At 37.7% G+C, this 25,170-nt stretch overlaps 1 protein-coding gene across 6 annotated transcripts in view; it reads left to right on the top strand.

The window, feature by feature from the left end:
* The window catches only part of ZNF385B (zinc finger protein 385B), a 413,497-nt gene extending 397,047 nt beyond the window's left edge, over positions 1–16,450 (top strand). For 4 of the 6 annotated variants that reach the window (XM_079923561.1, XM_079923559.1, XM_079923560.1 and 1 more), the window contains 5 exons: positions 11,532–11,777; positions 12,566–12,744; positions 13,322–13,423; positions 14,626–14,682; positions 14,855–16,450. In XM_079923561.1, coding sequence (XP_079779687.1) covers positions 11,532–11,777; positions 12,566–12,744; positions 13,322–13,423; positions 14,626–14,682; positions 14,855–15,073 — 803 coding nt within the window. In that variant the 3' untranslated portion in view covers positions 15,074–16,450. The remainder of the gene's footprint in view (positions 1–11,531; positions 11,778–12,565; positions 12,745–13,321; positions 13,424–14,625; positions 14,683–14,854) is intronic. The other 2 variants (XM_079923563.1, XM_079923562.1) reach the window with 1 other exon arrangement.
* Positions 16,451–25,170: the final 8,720 nt, after the last annotated feature.

The raw sequence follows: 25,170 nt of genomic DNA, 5'->3' as shown, positions 1-25,170 counted from the left end.
AAAAAAAAGGTAGGTAGGTCCTCTGACTGACACCCATTAATTTCTCATTACTGAGAAAGTAGGAAGATAAAGCAGAAGAGAATGATTTCAGAATTCCATATCAAAGTAAACTAACTTGCTTTAATGAGCGTTGAGCAGTAATCTGGGCATTGCTTTGTTTTTTGAAATAATAATGAGATGCTAGATAAGGTGCTTGCAAAAAAAGGAAAGAATATGACCAGCAGTCCTTTCACAGCATGTCTCTGTTGCCTAATCCTTTTAGTACAATACTAAGTATAAAAACGAAAATTATTGTAAAAACTGACAAGCAGTATCCTTCAGTGACCTCAGAAAGCACAAAATATGATTCTCTTGAAATTGTAGCCTTGGTTTCCTGAGCACTTTTCTCACGTTTTGGAACTCCTTTGATATTCTGGAACGCTTATCTTGGAAAGACGTTGGTAGGTGTCAGTGAACAAGGCTCATAGTTTTTCGAAAACTCTCTGACAAATGGTAGATGACTACACAATAAACAGAAAACCTGCTGCATTTTCACTGAAAGCAAAATACACATATTAAAACTCTATTCAAAATTTATGTCTTTTAAAACCATAATGATAAAAATAATATACAAATGAATGAATAATATTGCTCCTAAAAAATTAAAAATTATAATCATTGCTTTAGGGCCTGGTGTGTGAGCTCAGATTGTCCAGTTGTGGTGATTTACTTGTAAAGACTGGTACACATTTTTTTTTCAGTCAAAAGACATGGATTTAGATATCCACAGCCCCTGAGTATGGAACAGAACCCATGACCTTGATCTCATTAGCGTTAACTGTGAGTCACTTGAGCTTAGGCCCCCAAACTATTACCTTTCGTTGTGTCATCCACCTGAAGCCCTTGCCTCACCTTTACCATCTTCTTGGTTCTTAGAGCCCGAGGAGAAAATGGTAGTATTCTGCACATTTTCAGATGAAGGCACCAATCACTTAAGTCACTTGCTTGAGGTTTATTAGTCAGGAATGGAATTACGCATAGCCAAGTTTTCCTGGCTGAGAGACCAGGAAGTTTGGTTACCATTCTAAATACCATTATCTCTAATCTCAGTGAATGATACCACCACCATTCACCAAGTGTCCATGGCAAAACTTTGGTAGTAATCCTTGATTCCTCTCTTTCTCTGACACCCCACATCTAATCAGTCGGTAAGTCTGGTTGTTTCTACCCACAGATATATCCTGAGTGTACTGCTCAGTTTTCTACTACCACCCTGGTCCAAGCCACCATCGGCTCCCTGTGGACAGCTACATTAGGCTCCAAACTCATCTCCATGTGCTTATTCTTGCACAAGCTCTTCTCCACATAGCAGTCAAAATGATCTTATGAAAACATGACTCAGATCACCTCTCTCTTCTGCTCAGAAATCACAGATCATATCCAAATTTCTCTCATGCTTCACCAGACCGTATGTGATCTCGGCCCTGGTCAGCTCCTTCACCGCACAGCCTGCATTCACCCTCTTCCCACTCACCTTGATCTTGCTTGTTTCATTTCAAGGTTTTTGTACTTGCTATGCTTTCTTCCTGGAATGCTCTTCTTCCCAGAATTCCTGTTATTTCATTCAAGTGTCTGTCAAATATTACCTCTTCAGACAGGCTTGAACTGACTCTATTACCATGCCATGCTTTATTTTTCTTCTTAGCACACTTAATACTATGAGACTCTTTCTCTCTCTCTCTCTCTCTCTCTCTCTCTCTCTCTCTATATATATATATATATACACACACACATATATACACACACACATATATATGTATGTATTACACACATATATCATATATATGTATATATGATATATACATATATGTATATATTATACACATATATTATATATAATTTTATATGATTATGTATAATATGTAAAATATAAACATGTTTTATACATGCTTATATATTTTTAACATATATTTTATAAATGTATATATAACAAAAGCATATGTGTATATGTGTAAATATACGTATATACTTTTCTGCCTTTCCCACTAGATAATTAATTTCATTGAGTCAAAGATTTGGTATATATTATACACATATATTTTCACCTCTAACTTCAGAGCCTAGAATAGTGTATACCACATCACAGGTATGCAATAATTATTAAATTTGTTGCAGAGATAGATGGCTATTTCCTTATGATATATTCTTAGATGGGACTTACTTGGTGAAATGGTATGAACTTCACATATGTCTCAGAATGGTTATGCTGCTTTACACTCCCGTCAAGCAGGTGCTATATCTTATCTTCCCCTCGCTTATAATTTTTAAATCTTTGCCATTTCTCAGTGGCAGAAGATGATACCTATTAGTAGTTGTAATTTGTACAGCTTGATAAGTCAAGACATGTGTTATCAAAAGCAAAAATGCAAGGAAATTTTTACTTCACATAGAGAATCAGAGACCGTCTTTGTTGGGACATTAGCCAAGAAGTGAGAACTCAAAGAAGAAAAAACACCTAAGCCAATTTTTGCTTGAAATGCCTTCTTTAAAAGCTATTGTCTTTTGCTTTCCTAGGTTACATGCAAAGTTGCAACCTTAAAGAAACTGTATTAAAACATTTATTTGTCGGGTTCTCAGCAAGTTTTGCCTATAATGTGCTATGCTTTGTATGGCATCATTTAACAAAGATATACAAAGGTAATACCATCCACTCAGCTTTATTCCACAGTGTCAGGCCTTCAAGAAAGTATCACTGAGATTGAGCATTCTTAGTCTCTACTCCCTCAAAACAGAAGAGCAATAAGAAGCACTGGCTCAGGATTCAGAAGACTGTATTTGAATCCATGCTCTACCATTTAGTAATTCAATAACCTGTGGGAAGTAACTTAATCTGTCCAAGCCTTGGTTGTTTTTCTTTTTGAACAATTGTAGTTACAATACATTTTGAGAGAGAAAAGCATACCACTATCTGGGAGATGATTTGTAATACATGTATCTGACAAAGGACTCTTGTTTGGACTATATAAAGAATTCCTATAAATCAATAAGAAAAAAGCTGAGAATCTGCTTTTTAAAAAATGGGCGAAAAATTTGACCAAGCACTTCACAAAAGACGATATACAATTAGCCTATAAAAATATGCAAAGGTGTTCCATATCATTAGTCATTAGGGAAATACAAAATAAAACCAAAATAAGGTACCACCACAACTCCACCAGAACTGCTAAAATCAAAAGGACTGAAAACACTGATACTATTTGTTAGAGCAAATGTGGAACAATTGGTATTCTCACACATTGCTGGTAGAAATATAAATCAGTACTACCATTTTGGAAAACTCTTCAGAATCTACTAAAGATATATATATCTATATAGACATAGATATAGATAACATAAATGAGTATCTATGTCTACCAAAAACATGTATAAGAATATTTATAGTAGCATTACTCAAAATAGCCAAAAACTGAAACCTTTCAAATGCTCATCAATAGTAAAGTAGATAAATAAATTGTGGCATAGTCATACAATGTATACTATCCAGCCATTAGGAAAAAATACAAACTTCTATGTGCAACAATATGGATGAATCTCATAGACATAATGTTGTGTGAAAGAAGCCAGGCATAAAATAATATATACTGGGTGATTCCATTTATATGAAGTTCAAAAATAGGCAAAACTGATCTAAACTGATAGCAATAAGAATGGTGGTTATCTTTGAGAAGAGGGGGAGTATCAACTGATTGGGGGTTCAATGGAGTCTTCTCGGGTGGTAGAAACATTCTATATCTTTAAATCTTATATATCAGTATCTTATATCTTCTTTATATCTATGTTTACACAAATGTATACATATGTATAAATTCATTAAAATGTATGTACCTTACAGTATATAAGTTATACCTCAATAAAAAAGAAACAGGGCTTCCCTGGTGGCGCAGTGGTTGAGAGTCCGCCTGCCGATGCAGGGGACACGGGTTCGTGCCCCGATCTGGGAAGATCCCACATGCCGCGGAGCGGCTGGGCCCGTGAGCCATGGCCGCTGGGCCTGCGTGTCTGGAGCCTGTGCTCCACAACGGGCGAGGCCGCAACAGTGAGAGCCCCGCGTACCGCAAAAATAAATAAATAAATAAATAAAAAGGTACAGATAGTAAAATGTCTACCTCATTACAGTGTATGAAAAATAAGTGAGATAATGAATATAAGTTCTTACCATACTGCTTGGTCTATCGTGAGTATTCAATTAGTGTTAGCTATTAATTTGTGATTATTATTGCTGCTTTTACTATCACTCGAAGATATAACTGCCTGGAGCAGCTATTTGGCCTTTTTTTTGTTGTTCTACATAAAAGCAAACTTCTTTTTTTTTTTTTTTTTTTTTTTTTTTTGCGGTTTGCGCGCCTCTCACTGTTGTGGCCTCTCCCGTTGCGGAGCACATGCTCCGGACGCGTAGGCCCAGCGGCCATGGCTCACGGGCCCAGGGATCCTCCCGGACCGGAGCACGAACCCGTGTCCCCTGTTTCGGCAGGCGGACTCTCAACCACTGCACCACCAGGGAAGCCCGAAAGCAAACTTCTTGAAATAAGGATCGAGCCCCTGAATTCAGCTTCTAAGAACCATGCTCCAACCAACTTAACAGTATTAGTTGTGTATACAGACGTAGAAAACAAACTAATGGTTCCCAAAGGGGAAAAGGGGGGATAAACTAGGAGTTTGAGATTAACATATACACACTACTATATGTAAAATAGATAACCAATGAGGACCTACTGTCCAGCACAAGGAACTATACTCAATATTTTGTAATAACCTATAAGGGAAAAGAATCTGAAAAGGAATAGATATATATGTATGTATAACTGAATCACTTTGCTGGACACCTGAAACTAACACAGCATTGTAAATCAACTATACTTGAATAGAATACACACACACACACGTATATATATTAGTTGTGTATAAAAGGAAGCTTATTATTATGGTAAAGTTTACTTATCTAGTGTAAAAATTTTAACTTCCAAAAATGCATTTAGTTCAAGGGTTTTGTTCCCTTTTAGAATTAAGAATTTTTTAAAAAATTACTTTGAAACACAAATCATCATTAATCTTATGAAAAGGTATTCAAATCTGTTTAGTATAAAAATAAATGTAAATCAAACTGGCAGTGAGATATTGTATTACATCTGTCAGATTGGCAAAAACAATGGACGTTTAGGCTGGTAAAGGTACAGGGAAGCCAGCAATCTCTTACAAAGCTCTAAGAGTATTAACTTGTATAACCATCTGGAGGGCAATTTGGCAGTGTGCATCACAAGCTCAAAAATGTACATGCTTTCTGATCCAGCAATTTCTCCTCAAAGTTTAGGTCCTGAGGAAACTATCAGACAAGTATACAGAGATGTCTGTACACAATGTTGTTTATATAAATGGTTTATTGAATATATGTGAATTCAGCAGAGTACAAACATGATTGCCTATATACTCTGTTGAATCTTCCCTTCTCATTCCTCAAAGACACTGTCAGATATCAGAAAGTCCAGTCTTATTTGAAACTTTAGGCTCTTATCTAGTTGCACACTCCCTTCCTCCTGGCACAGGTTGGACCACGGGAAGAGGCATAACCTGCCCTTTCTTTCTTCCCCATCATATCATTTCTGATTCTTGCCCTTTCCAATTTTTAGGGATAGGAGAAGTAATTGGGAGGGGGGAGGGCAAATGTTGTTGTACGTAAGAACAATCATTGATGGCTTCTGCATGATAGGTGTCCAGATGCTTCTCAAGGACCATGTGTAAGGTCTTCATGTGGTTCTTCCAATCCTTCCTCAGTCCCCACCACTCCTCAGGCTCTTGCTGCCAGGGTCCTGGTCATCAGCCTTCTTGTGTCTGTACCAATAACATGGTTCAAGCCTGGCCACCTTTCAAGATGTCCTGTTGACCCAAAGAAAACCCATTCGGCCATGCCAAACTGAGGTTGCAGGTTCTTTGAGTTCTAACCATTCCCAGCCCCATCTCTCTCCAACCTTCCTTTCCTCTACCTCACCTAGTATGAGGGGCAGATCACCAAGGCCTGAAGTTGTCTGACGGGGGAATGAAATGGAGGCAATAGAAGTCCCACTCAGTATCTTTTTAACATTAGTAAAAGTGCAAACCAGAAATAACCCAAACATCAAAAGATTTGTTGAATAAATTATAGTACATCCATATAAGTAAATATCATTTGGTTTTATAAATCATGATCCAATTCTATCTACATTTATTGACATGGAAAGATATTCTTGATTTATTGCTAAGCAACAAATATTAGTTACAGAATATTATGTTTCTGTCTATTCATATATACTGTTGTTTAAAAAATAGTGTGGAGTAATAGATATCAAAACATAATCATTCCAGGTCAAGGATTGGCAAACTACTACCTGCAGGCTAAATCTAGCCTGCTGCCTATTTTTTGTAAAAAGAGTTTATTGAATCACATGTGCAAGTGGCTGCTTTCCTGCTGTAATACCAAAGTTCAGTACAAAGTTGAAACAGAGACAGTATGGCATACAAAGCCCACTATATTTACCATCTGGTGCTTCGCAGAAAAAGTTTGTTGACTTTTATTTTAGATGATAGAATCATGGGTGATTTTAATTTTTTTAAATGTTTGTCTGACTTTATTTTCTATATCAAGCATTGTATAAAATATGTATCTGTTAGTAAACTGTTGAAACCTGATTAGAAAAGACTTCTTATATTGATAACATTAAGTGAAGAGTAAACTTCATAAGTGAAATCAAAATTTGATTATAGCTTCCAAAGTTCTACTTCAAAATAAGATCTCTGATGTGGTTAGAATATTATTTTAATTGTTTTTAAAGTTAAGACCTATCAATGGACATGACTCTTCCATTTACCAACAGGATTAGTTTCTGAAAACTGCTTTCAGACTCCTGGCATGTTCTTTTCATCTTCTGTGATAGAGTATTAGTGCTCTGAGGCTGTATTTGAGTGAAATAGAGCTAATAAGCTGGGTTTATTTGAGTAAAATTTTTGGAGTAAAAAATAAGAGTGACACATAAATATTGAAAATGGACTTCCTTCACCTGGTTTATCAACTAGATATGAAAACAGTTCCAAAGAGAGAGCTTTTCAAAATGTTTAGCGCTTTGGAAAATAAGTGAGTCAGAGTGGGACCTCCCAAGAAGGCTACTTTGAAGAACTAAATTCACTTGGATGAATAAATTATGGATATTTGTTACAAAGGGCATTTCTGATGTAGCTTAGCAAATTTTGCTTCAAAATCCTGTCGGATGAAACCTTAGAAAAGGTGTTTGAGTAATCAGGAAATAATTAAGACTCTCAGAAGACCTGCTGATTTTCATTAGGTGAGGGAATACTTGAAAATGGAATTCATATTAACCAGAAGTTCCAGGTGACATGCATCTTTATTAAAAGAAACAGAAGTAAACAGTACATTAATTAAATTTTCAAATACACACAATAAGAAGGCTTTAAAAATGCCAGTAAGGGAAGAGAAATAATATAATGGACTTTGATAAAAATATCAAACAATTAAAATGAGAAATAATAAAATTAGGCTTTGATGCTTGTAAGTTTACAGATCCAGAAAGAATGCCACAATTTAAATAAATTATTGCATCAGAGACTTTCCTGATTTTAGGATCAGTCTTATTGACTATCTAGTATCAATCCAGTAGCAGAATTACCTGCATATGATGGAGCCATTTACACATTTCCAAAGTCAAAATGCGTTCCCAATATTCTCAAAGATTAAGACTCTGACCTATCGAGGGCATAAAAACCAAAACATAATTTATCTAAATGTTAAATCATGTAAATCTTAATCACTCCACACCTCTTAATATTTTTTAAAAGGAAACCGGCTACCCTTAGTATCTACTTTAACAGTTTTAAAATATTCTCTGCCTTCTGACTCAGTCCATCTTTATAATAGTATCTCCCATTAAACCTGTTGCCATCTTCTATCCTCACCTACCAGGTATTCGCCAGCAAACCCCAAGCTTTCTAACACCTAAGCCTTTCCTCACGTGTCCACTTCTAGCTATTCACTTCCTACTCCTTTTCACCCTATTCTATACTTATCTAAATCTGATCTTCAAAACCCATCTTCATAACCTAGACAGAATGCTACGTCCTTTATGAAAAATGTCTTTCTTCCTAACCAAAAGTAATTACTTCCAATTCTATGCCCTCGTGCCTCTTGCCAGTTTCTGTAATAAATCAGAGATCTCTGAATGACTATCCATTTCCTCTGCTAAACTATTACTTTCTTAAAGTCTACACATACTTTATTTATTATCCTCTTCGGTGTCTAGCACATTGTCATCAATTAGCATATTATTAATATGCATTTGTTAATGAGTGAATGACCTCTTTTGAAAAGGAGATGTAAAAAGGAAATCTGTGTATTTTTTCTTAAAGAAATAGAGATATAGAGAAAAAGATACAATTCTGTCCATCTCAATGTAACCTGAATCAGATGATTGTTGAATAGTGTAGGTATTTTCATTTAAGGCAAATATGCTTTAAAACTAAACTATAATAGTAAAACAAAGCAACAACTTTTTCACATCTCCAGGTGACTAATGTATGCCTTTTATAATGTTAATGCCATATGAAGTCCTCTCTTTGTGCAGGGAGATTAATACATTACATGGTGAATATTTAGAGAAAATATCATGCTCACTTATGCTACTTACTAATCTGTGGGACATTATTTAATATTGATGAGCCTCAGTTTCCACATTTTTAAGGTAAGAATAATCGTTGTCAGCCTTATCTTTTTCACAAGTTTTTTGAAACTTTTTCACAAGTCATAAGTTGTAAGAGATAAAAAGATAATGTAAGTGATAGCACTTTGTAAATTATAAAATTCTATATGAGTATAAGAGAGAGATCAACATAAGGATATTAAAATAGTGATATGAGTAAAAGACTGAGTGAGTAAATATCTAAAACATGTCAGATTCTTCAGATCGAATTTATATAAAATATGAAATGCTTGAAGCCAGGAAGGATTTTGCTATGCAATAACTTAAGATTCCATGACAAAAAACTGAGCAGTTCCATAGGGGCAAATCTTAAGATTACTGAATTATTTTGCTGCTTTGTGATTTCTATAAAATTGCAGATTCAGTCTGAGGGATCCTTATAGATAAGAGAGTACCAGGCCTGAAATAATCTTCAATCTAATTTACTTACTACTACCATTTAGGAAGAATGATTTTACTTCTTTCTCTCATACTATTGAGGTCAGTTTAGTAAAAGTCTGAGATCTTTTCCATCATACTTTGTGGCATCCTGAAGTTTTAAAAAACTTGCTGAAAAGGAATATAGATTGTGAAAACCAAGGATTAAAAGGGATCTGAATGTTCCTTTATTCCAAACACCACCCAGACCTGGAATTCATCTATAGTATCCCTGCTATGTTTAGTCTTGACATGGATGGATCCAGCTTGGAAAAAGGGATGGAAATCAACTGCTGATCCCTGAAATCAATTAAGTAAAAATATGATCTCCCCTCACTTTTGATGTGTGTGAAAGCGTTGGTTTGCCCCACATAGAGAAGAGACACACAGAACCTCACTGCTGTTTCCCTCGTCATTCCTTCCCTCTTGGTCATCCAGGTCCATGGTACATGGTTCCAAATTAGCTAGGGCAATTAACAAACAAATTTTCAGTTTTAATTCCCTTTCTCTCTTTTTTTTTCTTCTTTTAATTAATTAATTTATTATTTTTGGCTGCATTGGGTCTTCATTACTGCACGTGGGTTTTCTCTAGTTGTGGTGAGCAGGGGCTACTCTTCGGTGCGGTGCGCGGGCTTCTCATTGCGGTGGCTTCTCTTGTCGCAGAGCATGGGCTCTAGGCGTGCCGGCTTCAGTAGTTGTGGCATGTGGGCTCAGTAGTTGTGGCTCATAGGCTCTAGAACTCAGGCTCAGTAGCTGTGGCACACGGGCTTAGTTGCTCTGCGGCATGTGGGATCTTCCCAGACCAGTGAGTGAACCTGTGTACCCTGCACTGGCAGGCAGATTCTTCACCACTTTGCCACCAGGGAAGTACCCCTTTCTGTCTTTTTTTTTTTTTTTTTTTTTGCGGTACGCGGGCCTCTCACTGTTGTGGCCTCTCCTGTTGCAGAGCACAGGCTCCGGACGCGCAGGCTCAGCGGCCATGGCTCACGGGCCCAGCCGCTCCGCGGCATGTGGGATCTTCCCGGACCGGGGCACGAACCCGTGTCCCCTGCATCGGCAGGCGGACTCTCAACCACTGTGCCACCAGGGAAGCTCCCCCTTTCTGTTTTAATGAGAGTTTATCAGCATACCTACAGACATTTTCTAAGAGCAAGGCTCTACTAGGATTAAACTTGTGATGGATTTTGCAGTTGCCCTAGAAGTTCCAGCTTCTTTCCCAAAGGAGCCACTGAACAGAGCCTGTCTTGAATAGCAGGTGAACCGTGAAGTGTTAGATTCTGTTAAAGTCACCGTGACCCCTCTTAGAGCCTGCACATGGGCCTCAAGGATTATAAACATTTAGTAGCTACATGATCAAAATGCCAAGATGTCTGTAAATGATTTGGCTAATCCTCATATTGTGCTTGTGGTTAATGTCATTATTTAAAACTTATGATTCAGACTGGCAGTAATTAATAAGTATAATGAATGGAATCTTTAAATCTTGTATTTTGGATAAATCATATTGCCATTCAAAGAGCAGCAAAAACTTAACTAATCATAACCAAAATTAACCATGTTTCTTCCCTCGCCTCTGCCCTACACCTGAAGGTTAAAATTTAACCTGGTGTAAAATTGAATTTTAACTTTATGTTCATGTCATAATTAAAGTATGAGTAGTCAAATGAAACCTACCATTACATGTCTTATTTCATGTTACCATCATATCATTTAATCAGATTGGAAGGTAGCTGGTTTCCCTATCTATTAAAGGAACATAATTTACAACTCAGGGATATCAGACAGAAAGTTACCTCCTGCAAGTGGGAGAACAAAGTCATTTTTCGTGAGTCATCATGATCTTGGGGTGACCTGATACAGAAACCGATGCCATGGAGTTCTTTTTCAATCAAGCTCAATGAACTAAAATCTGCGCTGGAAAAAAATGCTACACATAGAAAACAAACTCATGGTTACCAAAGGGGAAAGGGGGGTCAGGGAGAGATATATTAGGAGGTTGGGATTAACATATACACACTACTACATATAAAATAGATAACCAACAAGGACCTACTGTAGAGCACAGGGAACTCTACTCAATATTCAGTAATAACCTATATGGGAAAAGAATCTGAAAAAGAATGGATACATGTATATGTATAACTGAATCACTTTGCTATACACCTGAAACTAACACAACACTGTATTGATAAATCAACTATACTCCAATATAAAATAAAAATTAAAAAAAACACTACACCTAGAAATCAGATTTCTATTTTTAATTCCTTTACATCAATTTGTCTGTGTCTGTATGGTATATGAGGCCTTAACATTCTCTCTCTGTGTCTCTCTTAGAAGATAAAGGGAAGTTGAAAGTCAGCAGTTCCAGTCAGGCATCCAGCTCTGAAGGTGGCTCATTTCTCCTCAAACCTGGTACAACACCCCTGCCACCCGGAGCAGCCACTTCTCCCTCCAAGAGCACAAACGGAGCTCCTGGTACTGTTTCTGAATCAGAAGAAGAAAAAGCCAAAAAATTACTTTATTGTTCACTATGCAAAGTGGCTGTGAACTCCCTGTCACAGCTAGAGGCACACAACACAGGTTAGCATCTATCGTTTAAATTTAAATAATGTTTATAACAAGATTCACCTTTTCTCATCAGAATACCTTATCTTTTGTTGTTCAAACATTAGGTTTCTTCAGTCTTCTCTACTTTTTTGATTCAAAGGAGTGATTTTAAGAAATGTACGATATAACAACTTTAGAAACAGCAAGGCAAAAGTAGGTTGGGGATAAAACTTGTTCTGTTCTTTATTTTCTCAAAAGCATCTAGTACTTCCCCAAACTCATTATGATGAAGTGACAGAAATGAAGACAAATATCTATGCACAATGTTCACTGCAACACACTTCTAAGAGAAAAAAATGGAAACAACCTCATATTTCCTCAGTAGGGAAATGTTGAGCGAATTATAGTCCCAATATGATAGAATATATTACTCAGCCATTAAAGTGTAATTATAAGAAAATATGTATATGATTTGATATGTGAAATTTTCGGGATATTTAATTAGCGTGATCCCAATTTTGAAAATACACTTTTCAGTATACCAAAAAAAGAAGCTGAAAAGAAATACACTAAAAGGATAACAGTGGTTGTCTCTGGGTGGTGAAAACAGAGGTAATGTTTGTTTTCTTATGCTTCTCTATATTTTCTTTATTATATACTCATGGTTTCCCATTTTTTTACAGTGAAAATGTGTTAAATCTATAATCAGCATTAAAACCATCATTAAAAAAGTCTTGGGAAGTTCAGCCTGAAGATAAACTTTTCAAGAGCTTCATATAGTTCGTAAATAGCTATTTAATATGTGTTTCTTTCTGTCTTAGGATCTAAACACAAGACCATGGTTGAAGCTCGTAATGGGGCTGGTCCAATTAAGTCCTATCCTAGACCTGGATCAAGATTAAAGATGCAGAATGGCAGTAAGGGGTCAGGACTACAGAACAAGACATTTCATTGTGAAATCTGTGATGTTCACGTTAATTCAGAAATTCAGCTCAAACAGGTAATGTATCCTGAACTAGTAGTCAGTGTCGCTTGGGGTCACCCTTTGACTATGTATCTCCTAATCTATATAATGGTTCTCACTTTGCTCACAGTTAAATTTCCTAACTTTATAGGATGCCTGTGGTATACAACATACAGGTGCTATGTGGAAGAAAAAGTACCAAATATCTGTGCACCTACTATTACTATATGTCAGACTCTAGGCTTGGTGTTAGAGACCAATGAGCACAGCAGTCACCTGGAGCTTACAGTCGAGCAGGAACTTCTAAGATAGTAAATGTTCAGCCTGTCTTCCAAGGACCCAAAATCTGCTTAGGGAGACAGATTCATCAGTTACGGTGATAATACCAGGCAAAGTCAGAGGAGTGCTATAGAGAAAGGAAAGGGAGAGAGGTGTTACAATAGAGTGGGGAGCAAGTCTTAACTTAGAGGGTGTGGTGCTCTTACCCACACCACCATGGAACCATGGACCTAGAACTGGGAATGGAGGAACCAACTACCTCTGTCTAGGAAATATATTTTACATGGCATAAAACTCACATGTGGATTCAGCTAATACATCAAACTTTTTTCAGCACATTTCTAGCAGAAGGCATAAGGATCGAGTTGCAGGGAAACCACTGAAGCCGAAGTACAGCCCTTACAATAAACTCCAGCGGAGCCCAAGCATTTTAGCAGTAAGTTCACTTCGCCTACTTGTCGATTTTGTGGGGCAGCCTTGCTGGCTGGGGCAGGCACTGTGGGTAAGGAGGGCCTAGGGTCTAATTGGTCCTGAAAGGGTTTTGAACTTAGATAGCCCTCATAGAGAGAAGCTTTAGAATGAACTTAGTCCCTGCTGGAGGACACCTTGAAAAAAGTTTCCTTAGAAAAAAAGAAACTGAACCTCTTTAAGGGCTAATACCTTACTCTTCACCAGGACCTTTTCAAGAGATTCCCTTCTTCAGCATATACAGAAAAGTAAAGGCTCAGGAACAAGGGCAATGATGCCTGAGGAATCTTGGAACATGTTAAACCTGGGGAAAGGGATTGCTTTCCAAACACAAAATCCATCTATTTAATATCCTCCTCCTTTCTGGGGTGTTCCCCCCACCTCTTTCTCTCTCTTTCTCCAATAAGTACAGTGGCTGTGTGTATTCCTCTCTCTTTCCCTGTCTAGTAGGCATGTTGATAGTCAGCCTGTCTTACCTGCTCTCAAAATGTGCTATTTTCAGTTTCTTGGTACAAACATTAAGGGCCTCCACCAATAGATGTCATATAAATACCCAGATGGATGGATTTCCTAGTCTCCCTGGGACTCAGCCCAGCGTGGTGTTCTGCTGAGGTTGAAAGCTGGGATTGGCCAGCTGAAGGCGATACTGACATTACCTCCAGTTTTTCCAAAGCTCAGTCGATGCTGCATGCAGGCATTTTACGCATTAAGCAAATCCAGCTTGCAAAACTCCTCCTAATTGCAAAAGAGAGGGATTAAGGATTGATTTCTTACTTCACAGGAAGATTCCACCTTGGGATTCCTTTTAAATAGAGAAAGTTTCTAGCCCATTTACAATCATTGCCAATGACAAATTTGAGTCAGCTGCAGTTTTTCAAGTAATACTTTTTAAGTGGCCAGAGAGGTGTAAACTGACTTTGTTTTCATGACTGTTCATGGGTCCCCAAGGTCCCAAACTCCAGTTACCTAACCCAATGCGGCTTTTTTAAGAGGTGAAGTAAAGGGTAATGCATATTCTCCAAAAAGCCTCTTTGTGTTTTAAAACAAGTCATTAGTTTGAATTGAGCTCCATAATCTAAGCAGGAAACCTGGGTGTGTTTGTTTTTTCCTTGTGAGCAGCAGCATAAAATACTTTCAGTATCTATTCAGAGAGGCTTTCCTCTGTCCTAGTGCCCAGGGGCAAGGACCACCAGAAAAGAGTTGAAATGGAAACAAATCAAAGAAAAGGTATGCCAAGAAACTTTGAAACCAGCGTGAAAATAATCATGTCTTGACTTCTGAGAGTTAAGATTTTTACATTTTGACTTCTGAATGTCGCTCTTTTACTTATGAAAATATCTGTGCTGCTGTTATTCAAAACAATCTCCCCACCCCACTCCTGGTTTTCTCCCTCTATTAGGCAAAACTTGCATTCCAGAAGGATATGATGAAGCCTTTGGCCCCGGCCTTCCTGTCCTCGCCCCTGGCAGCGGCGGCGGCAGTGTCCTCCGCGCTGTCACTGCCACCCCGGCCGTCGGCCTCGCTCTTCCAGGCTCCAGCCATCCCTCCTGCTCTGCTGAGGCCCGGCCACGGCCCCATCCGCGCCACTCCCGCCTCCATCCTCTTCGCCCCGTACTAATGTCTGCAAGCCCCCAGACGGTTGAGGCCAGTAGGAAAGTAGAGCAGGAAAGCCAAAAGGATTCAGCAGTTTGAACATTTGGTGTTGCAGTGACCCACCCAACTGCAAAATGCAGGGTACCACCTGAGCCCCAACTCCAAAGAGTAAGTCGCTAGATTCAAGAGTGCTTTTTGGGGCTGCTCCTATAATTTCAGAATCTGAGCAAACAGAAGCTTTATCTCCCTAGTCCCTCCCCCTGCCCTACCCCATACAATTTGTGTATCTGAGATATTTAGTTTCTTGCAAATGTATTGGTCAGAAATATATATATATATATATATATATATATATATATATATATATATATATACACACATATATATCATTTTCTGACTATTTTTCTGTGGGTGTGATCTGGCTTAGAAACAATATGGAGTATCTTCCTGACAGACTTGAAAACTAGGGTCTTCCTCACACGTCTGTAAATAATCCTGGAATCCAACTGGGCACATTCTAGTGTGGAACAAAAATAGATGAACACAAGTGCTTACTTGTGGATACCATCTTATCAACGGATCACAGCGTTTTCTTTCTGGTGTACTATTGTTGACAGGGATTGTGTACTGTTTTAGACCCAAGTACTGTTGTATCCTGTGTAGTACTAGATCTGTATCTCTTGTCTGAATTAAACATTTTTAGTTGCTGTGTAAATGTTAGGAAGCAAAGTAGCTTTGAATTTTCTCTTTAAGAGAGCAAAAGATAACATATTTTCTTTATTTTACATTTTATTTGGTGATATTTAAACGAAATAGAAAGCCATATAACATAGCTCTAATTACTACCTGTCTGCTATTTTTGTTTAACTTATTTTGTAGCTTCCTCACCAGTTTGAGTTGCTAAGCAAATGTATACAAACAGAAAAAGAGCTTCCTAAATTGCACATTTTTGCACCTCTTGTGCGTTCAGCAAGAAGACAATGAATCCACGTATTTCTACATCATTATCTTCTTCATTTTTAACGTGTTTTCATTTGTAATGATGCTACATAATTTTGTGGCTCCCTAATGCAATAATGTACAGAAGATAAAAAAAATTTATAATTGAACAATCTGTCTTTCTGTTCACTGAATCTGTTGCAGGTCATGCTCCCATGCCCCCGTTTCTAAGCTGATATCAACAGGACTGGAATGTTTGTCATATCAGGGGCAAGAGGTATAAGACAGCAAAATAGAGTGAACTCTTTTAGAGCATCTATATCTGCAGTCTGTAAATGGTAAAATGTCTGTGTATTTTTTTAAATGTACCTTTTCAATAAAAGTACAAAAAATAAAAATCTGTATTTTCAAAGTTATTTTCTCTTGAGACACCTCCAATTTGAAATCATCTGAAGGCTTTTCAGTAGGTGCAAAGATTGCTTCTTACATATTTAGCATTTTCAGTTCTTATTTGCAGCATATTTATTTGTCATGTTTATTCATTACTGTTCACAGCATCTGCATGAAGCAAGACTTTACTGCTGTTTTCTCTGCATCTCTAGGAAGTTGAACCAAAGTTGTGAGTGTGGCCCAAAATCACAGTAGCGGTCTACCAAAAATTGTGACACAATTTTTAAACACTCTGTGAGTCTTCTAAATTCCTAACTCATCTTTTATTTGTGTCCAATGCAATAATGATCTCCTTTTAGAGGATTTGATTCCACTGCTCCTCTCTGACCTTCTCTAATCAGCCAACCCTTCTTTTCTTCCACTTCATTCTGTTTTTAAGTGTAAAGAGCAATATGTCACTGTTTTTTCTGGTTTTCTGCTTCATGGACTACTCTAATACATAGTGGCTTAAAATAAAACCATTTTATTATGTGACAATTTCAGGGGTCAGGAATTCCAGCAAGGCTTGGCTGGGCTGTTCTGTTCCCCAAGTCCTCGTTACGAGATCCCTGGATCATATTCATCTGGTGGGTGGGCTGGTGTGGAAGCCAAAATAGCTTTGCTCATATGTCTGCCTGGATGGAGGGGCTGGGAGGCTGGATCCTACTGGAACAGTCTATCAGAGGGCCTTTGGGTGGTCTCCCTAGCTAAGTGGTCTCAGGTAGTTACATAGAAACTCAGGGTGCCCAGCGAGAGCATTTGAAGAGGTTCTGGGTGGAAGTGAAAAGGCTTCCTATAAAACTGTCTCGAAACTCCCAGCATGTCACGTATGCTGCATTCTATTGATAAAGCAAGTCACCAAGACCAGTCCAGATTCAAACGGAAGTTGATTAATCACTTTTCAATGTGAACAAGAGCAAAGAATGTATGACCATCTTTAATGTACTGCTCTGTTATAGAATTTTAAGGGGAGTGTTAATAGCTTTGTAGCCATTATAGATTCCCCTTCTTTTTTAGGTTAAGAAGAATTGGGGTGGGAGTAGGACCTAAATTCTCATTTCTAAAAAATTAAGGCCAGTGGATGGCTGCACAGCTGTGATACATGGGAACAGACTTCCTCTATCAAAGAGTTAATCCGACTGTTTGAAAACTGTTGACCTCAATATTCTAAGCTTATAATTAGTTTTAGAGTCTATTAAGCTTCCAGTTTGACATTCAGAATTTGAGGGGTTTTTTAAATATGACTCTTTTGAACTCTGACCACTTGTTACATTAAACCTTGGTTGGACCTTCAGACATACTCTGAAGGAACTGTGTTTTAGTTTAACTCTTTGGAGAAGCTTTTTTTTTATAGACAACATTGACAATTATATTTTATTTCTCTTGTATCATTTTATATCTCATTAAATCTTTCTACAATCCTCAAAAAATTTAAAATATCAACATATAAATAGACCTAGGAATTTACTGATTATTATAGAGTTTAAGTTTTTAAAAATCACCTCAGGGAGGAAGTACAAAAGAATAACAATTAATTAAAATGCATGCCTCCAAAAGAAGCCATCAATAGCTTCAAGCAATGATTTATAAAACACTCTCAAACAGCTATATCTTATCCACCCTGATTCTGAGGTGGCAGAGTGGGTCTGAGGGGATGTATATATGTTTGAACTAATACCCCTTCCTATGCCATTTGTAGTGGGAAATGACTAACATTCTACCCCTGCCGCCCCCCGCCCCAACTTATTCAGAAAGTTAAAACATGTGCTGCTTACTCTGAAATAGTCCAGCTCTGGTCTCTGTAGAATCTGAAAACTGGTCTCACGTAGGATTGCCAGATAAAATATAAAACACCTAGTTAAATTTTGATTTCAGATAAATAATAATTTTTAGTACAATATTTTCATAATTTTTATTATGATATTGCATATAGATTAATATGTTCCATAAATAAGTGTGCTATATCTAGGACGTATGGATACCAAAACAATATTTGTTGTCTATCTGAAATTCAAATTTAAGTGGACAGCTTGTATTTTTCTTTGCTAAATCTGGCAACCTTGTCCCAGGAGCATTCCTGTTCTTCTCAAGTACCATAATTCTTCAGGAGAGAAGTGGCCTCCTGGGTATTAAAAGCTAAATAATGAGTTTTTTAAAGGCACACGTGAAATGCACTCACAAATAGGCAGAGGAAGGAAATTTCAAAAGTAAATGTCAATGATATATTGACACTGGATAGGACCAGGACCCGGGAATATGCAGCTGCAGATGCCTCTAACTTTTACCTGTTTAACAAGATTAAAGGATTGTGAAAGCAAAAAAAACCACCAAATTTTTCATTTGTATTATGCACCAAATATATCACCCTTGATTTGTTTCTTATCTGCCCTAAGGGAATTCTTATTTTCTGGAGCAGAAATCGTTGTGGTTGTGTAGAATTTTTCTCCCAGAAAATGCTTTAAGGAAAATTACACTACAGTTAAGGTAGCTAAGAAAGAGAACCAAAGGATTCTCATTGGAAAAAAAAAAAAAAGGAGAAAGAGCTGAAAGAATATCAGGTGAAAATCCTACTGTGCTAAGTCTCCCTTTGGAAGTCTAAAGAGATTCACTGAGGAGAATGAATTTGGGGATGTTTTGAGGAATGGGTGCGCCCACTGCCTGGGGTGTCATCGGAGAGAGGGATCATAGCAAGACGGGGGAGACGACCAGGAACTCTTTTCTTTTCTTTTTTCTTTTTGCGGTACGCGGGCCTCTCACTGCTGTGGCCTCTCCCGCCGCGGAGCACAGGCTCCAAACGCGCAGGCTCAGCGGCCATGGCTCACGGGCCCAGCCGTTCCGCGGCATGTGGGAACTTCCCGGAACCGGGGCACGAACCCGCGTCCCCTGCATTGGAAGGCGGACTCTCAACCACTGCGCCACCAGGAAAGCCCCCAGGAACTCTTTTTTTGTTTTTGTTTTTGCGGTACGCGGGCCTCTCACCGTTGTGTCCTCTCCCGTTGCGGAGCACAGGCTCCGGATGCGCAGGCTCAGCGGCCATGGCTCACGGGCCCAGCCGCTCCGCGGCATGTGGGATCCTCCCGGACCGGGACATGAACCCGTGTCCCCTGCATCGGCAGGCGGACTCTCAACCACTGCGCCACCAGGGAAGCCCCCGGGAAGCCCGGGAAGACCCCAGGAACTCTTCAATAGATAAAGATTAAGTCAGCATCAAGACATACACCCTCGGTAAGCACAAGCATCTACAGGTAACAGGCGGAAGGATTTCATTTCACCGCTCTAGGTCTGCTGTGTGGATTCTGGTCTCTCTTTGTAGTTTTCCTTCCATCAGGTCTTTGTTTTGTTAATGTGATGGCCCTCAATTAATATCAGAGGTGGCATGGCCTCTCCGAGAAAATACCAGTTTCTGGTACCTTGGTAGGTTGAGGAGAAGCTGTGTATTGAAAGAAAAAAGTCCACAGGGGATGCTCAGCTTTCCCTTCTTCCTTCCTCCAAGTAATTAGTTCCACGGGAGAATTCAAAAGGGACATGGTGCAGGTTCTCAGCAGCAATGGAGAGTGACTGTCAGGAACTGCCCTGATTTCTGTGGCTAAAATTTCTAAAGCCAGAATGACAATAGAATGTGTCCTTCTAGTCCCCACTAAGTGCTCAAACTGTATCAAACCTCAGGTTGTCAGATCAATCCCTTCTGTGGATGCAATGAAAATAACTTTATGTCACATTATTCATTTTAAAGAAGTCACTTATCTACAGAGGCTTGGACAGGCTTGTCATTAAGCACCTGTTTTTCATTTTTTATTACAGGGGAAATGTAAAGTTAGGATAGAGGTGAATTAAAAAGAATAATACATGCTGTGCACTCAAAAGACCTGAATTGAAAGCCTGGTCATTTCATACGCTCATTAGTTCTGTGATTTTATGTCAGAAAATGATGTTACGTAATTTTCCCAGCACCTCAGTATTTCACATATATAAAACAGATATAATGGTACCCAACTCACAGGGTGGTTCTGAGAAGCAAATAAAACTAAACACATAAAAATGTTTCTGTAAATTACAGTTTGCTACACAAATTTTCATAGTAAGTGGATAAGTGAAATTAATTTTTCTCATTTTAAATTTCTAAATTTTAAGTAAGATTTCTCAAATTAGCCAACTTTGAGTCTTTAGTGTTAACTTAGCCTCAGAGAAAAATACATCTCTAACGGAAAAGAAATTGCAAATTCATTCATTGTAAGCTGATGTTTCTATTCAAAAGGGTATAATGCAAATAGAAATACTACTATGATAATAGAAGTAAATGCAAAATGTTTGCATATCACAGAGTTGTTTGAATTTTATAAATCTTGTATTCCATATAACAAAAACAGAATTTCAAGTTGTATAAAATGAAAAACTTCTTTATGTTGTAAAAAAATTACTACCATTATAAAAAATAAACTTCTTTCTGATTTTAAAAAATTAAAAGATAATATAATGAGGATTTAAACATACAAGACAAACTAAGAAAAATATTTACAATCCATGTGACATACAGTTTCATCATATCTTTATTATACAGAGAAATCATAAAATGGGGTGAAGGAAGTCTTTCAGAGAAGAAAAACAATCTAATAGCAAACAGGCAAAAAGGCAATCCAGAAAAGACAAAATATACACCAGTGCTTGATAAATGTGAAAAGATGTTTGTCATCACTAAAGTAATACAAATGAAATCAACATTTTCTGATCTAGCATAAAAATTCTCTAAACTTTATATCTGTGAGAGTGGGGAAATAGACACATTCATACACTGTTGGTAGTAATAAAAATTACTTTGACTTTTCTGGAATTATATATATCATTATATCAATTATCCATAACCTTTGGCCCAGGAATTTTACATCCAAGACTTTATCCAAAGACGTTAACCATGTAAATTTAAAAAGATTTGTTTTTTAGTGTCCACAGTATTTGTTAATTGTTTATTTATCAAGAGAAACTATTCCTTAGTCCAGATATTCATAGTTCATAGTTTCATAGTTCAGGAACACAGGTAAGTGACAAAGTTCAATAGAACTCAACCCAAAGAAATTCTTTACGTTCCAAAATCACTTTGCACTCTGAAAGATACCAGCCTTCCTCATCTCCTCAAAATATCTGCCTCAATAATTTCACTCAGATAAAAAAACAATGGGATAATGACAGTTTAAAGCTGGTTCAGTCACAATTTTACAAGCTTATTTATCAAAGGTGAAAAGAGAAGACTATTAAAAACAGCTAAAAAGAAAGCGTGTCATAGTGCTTAATGTTTCTGTAACTTTTGGTTAAGGCTTACATCTAGATCTGATGCAGAAATTTTTTTTTGACATCTTTATTGGAGTATAATTGCTTTACAATGTTGTGTTAGTTTCTGATGTATAACAAAGTGAATCAGCTATACATATATCCCCATATCCCCTCCCTCCCACCTTCCCTATCCCATCCCTCTAGATGATCGCAAAGCACAGAGCTGATCTCCCTGTGCTATGCAGCTGCTTCCCACTAGCTATCTATTTTACATTTGGTAGTGCATATATGTGAATGTTACTCTCTCACTTCGTCCCAGCTTCCCCTTCCCCCTCCCCATGTCCTCAACTCCATTCTCTACGTCTGTGTCTTTATTCCTGTCCTGGCCCTAGGTTCATCAGAACCATTTTTTTTTTTTTAGATTCCATATATATGTGTTAGCATATGGTATTTGTTTTTCTCTTTCTGACTTACTTCGCTCTGTATGACAGACACTAGGTCCATAAACCTCACTGCAAATAACTCAATTTTGTTTCTTTTTATGGCTGAGTAATATTCCATTGTATATATGTGCCACATCTTCTTTATCTATTCATCTGTCAGTGGACACTTAGGTTGCTTCCATTACCTGGCTATTGTAAATAGTGCTGCAATGAACATTGTGGTACATGACTCTTTTTGATTTATGGTTTTCTCAGGGAATATGCCCAGTAGTGGGATTGCTGGGTCGTATGGTAGTTCTACTTTTAGTTTTTTAAGGACCCTCCATACTGTTCTCCATAGTGGCTGTATCAATTTATATTCCCTCCAACAGTGCAAGAGGGTTCCCTTTTCTCCACACCCTCTCCAGCATTTATTGTTTGTAGACTTTTTGATGATGGTCATTCTGACCGGTGGGAGGTGATACCTCATTGTGGTTTTGATTTGATGCAGAATTCTTAATGGCACTGAAATTCTTTTCTCAGCCACATGGTATGTATACAGTGGTGCTGTGAGTCTGGAAGTATGTTTCAAAATAGTGAAAAAAATGTTCATTCATAGGGATGAGTAAATTATGGAATTTGCACAGTAGGAAACAGCAAAACCATTAAAAACTGATGATGTAATTCTGTAATTGTGTAATTATGAAAAAATGTCCATGATATGTGTCCTAGTGGGGGAAATAAAAGGTTACAGAACATACATGTTGAGTATGATCACATTTGTATTAAAGTTTAAAACTGTATCTGTATGTTTGTAAATATACATGGAGAAATGTCTGATAAAAGTGGTAATCCAGACTGATAGAAGTTACCCCAGAGTTGTAAATTTTCATATGGCTTTACATTTTATTCTTAATTTTTGGTATAGTTTGAATTTTTTACAAGGAACACATGTTGCTGTTTCAGAATCATGTTAATATAATCAGTTGTCCTGTTATAACCAAAACAGATGACTTCCACCACTATATAATGACAGAGATGCAATTTTAAAAGACTCCAAGAAATTATAATTGGAAAATAAATGCATAATAAATGTCAATTAAAAGTAATTAATTATAGAAATAAAAAGCAAGGAGAGAGTTTTACTGTTACTTCAGATTTTTTTCTGCCTTGAGAAAAACTATTTTCCTGACATGTTGAGAAATTGTAATAAGATTACTTTGAAAAAGGAAACACCCAATTATTTAAAGAATGTAAATACCATCTTGAGATCTATGATTCTCCATGCCTCTCACATGGATTCTTCCCACCTATCTCCTATGTTCTGGGTTCTTCTATTGTTCAACCAATTGTGTGTCTTTTATTACTAAACACCAATTCTATGACAATTGCATAACCAGTGCCTAGATTCATATGACTCCATTGTTTTTAGTAGAAATTTTGCCTATTTATTCTAGTAATGACATTATTATAAGATCAAAACGGGGACTTCTCTGGTGGTTCAGTGGTTAAAACTCTGTGCTGCCAATGCAGGGAGCCCCAGTTTGATCCCTGGTCAGGGAACTAGATCCCACATGCATGCCACAACTAAGGAGCCCACCTGCCGCAACTAAGACCTAGCGCAACCAAATAAATAGATAAATTTTTTTTTTAAAAAAAAGATCAAAATGCATCTGCCTTTCACTGTTGACTGGAAGTGCATTTTTATTATAAAATACATAATTTGGTCAATAGGCCACCAACTGAAAGAAAAGACAGCCTCCTTTTTCCTTCTCTGAGATGGCGACCATCTTAGGCATATCGTCTGATGTTTCATTCCCTGCACTTTAGGCAGTGGGGAAGAATCAAATGCATAACGAGCATAGACTATGTAAGAACTAAGAATGAAGAGCTAGTAATTTCCTTGAAGAGCAGCTGACAGCATTTAACCTACAAAGCCCAGAAGTTTCAAATGATAAAATGATAATACAAAACACAAACTCTCCTTCCCATCAAGGACTGAAATCCCATGCAGACACTTCCCCTAAGAGAATTCATTATTTGGATGCCAAAACCTTTTCACTTTCCACTACATATAAACTCATGACATGTATGGGACTAAATATTAAAATCGAAGCTTGCATGATAAATAGGAAAACCGTGAAGTGAAGAAACACTTTGCACTTTGATTTCTGGCTTTCTAAGATAAAGATCAGTAGATTCTTCCTTGTAGCTCCTGGTGATAGGAGGCTCTCTTGAGATGCATTGTCATTACAGATAACTGGTGGTCAAGTTCACACCTTCTTTAAAACAAAAGGCTGGCTTTAATTCTCACTCACAACTCACAACATGGCTGAGTGCATTTTAAATCAATATACTGAGCAGTTACGCACTGAAATTGGCTTGGAAACAGAACACCAAGCAAGAGTGGAAAAGCAGCACTGTCTCAAGCCAGAAAGCAGGGCTTTTGAAATAGGGTGGTTGCTTTGCTTTGTCTCTAGGCAAAAAACTTGAACTGACTGCTGTCTTCACTGAGGTGCAAAGTACAATCTGGATCACGGATTCTCAAAGGGTCATATGTAGAAGAATCACCTGGAAAGTTTGTTAAAATGCAGATTCCTGGGTGCCACACCCCCTCCCACTAGAGGTTATTATTCAGGAGGGTAGGAGAGGAGCCCAGAAATCCGCATCCTAACAGGTTCCCCCACCCCACTCCCACCCTGCCCTGGTGTAAAACAGAGAAGATCAACAGACCAGTTCATGACACTGACGAAAGCATTATTGGCCTCAGGATACCTGTTAGACTCCTGGGTCTAGGCAGTGCTACATATCAAGTCCAGATTAAAGCAATAAACATTTCCAAAGATTATACTGGGTAGACTACATTTGAGATTAAGACTCCAAGGAGGTTCATCTTCAAACAATCATATTTCTAGGAAACAAAGATTTTAAATGCCCTAGGAAACAATTCACTTGTTTTTTTCCTTGCAAACAAAATCCTACCTGTAACCTTTACTTCAAAGCAAAACAAAACAGAAATCATTTGTAATATGGAAGAGGACCTAGTGATTCAAGACAAATAAAGGGG

The sequence above is a fragment of the Stenella coeruleoalba genome (genome assembly GCF_951394435.1).
Source record: "Stenella coeruleoalba genome assembly, chromosome: 6".
NCBI lineage: Eukaryota > Metazoa > Chordata > Mammalia > Artiodactyla > Delphinidae > Stenella > Stenella coeruleoalba.
This window is presented reverse-complemented; position numbering and strand designations above follow the sequence as displayed.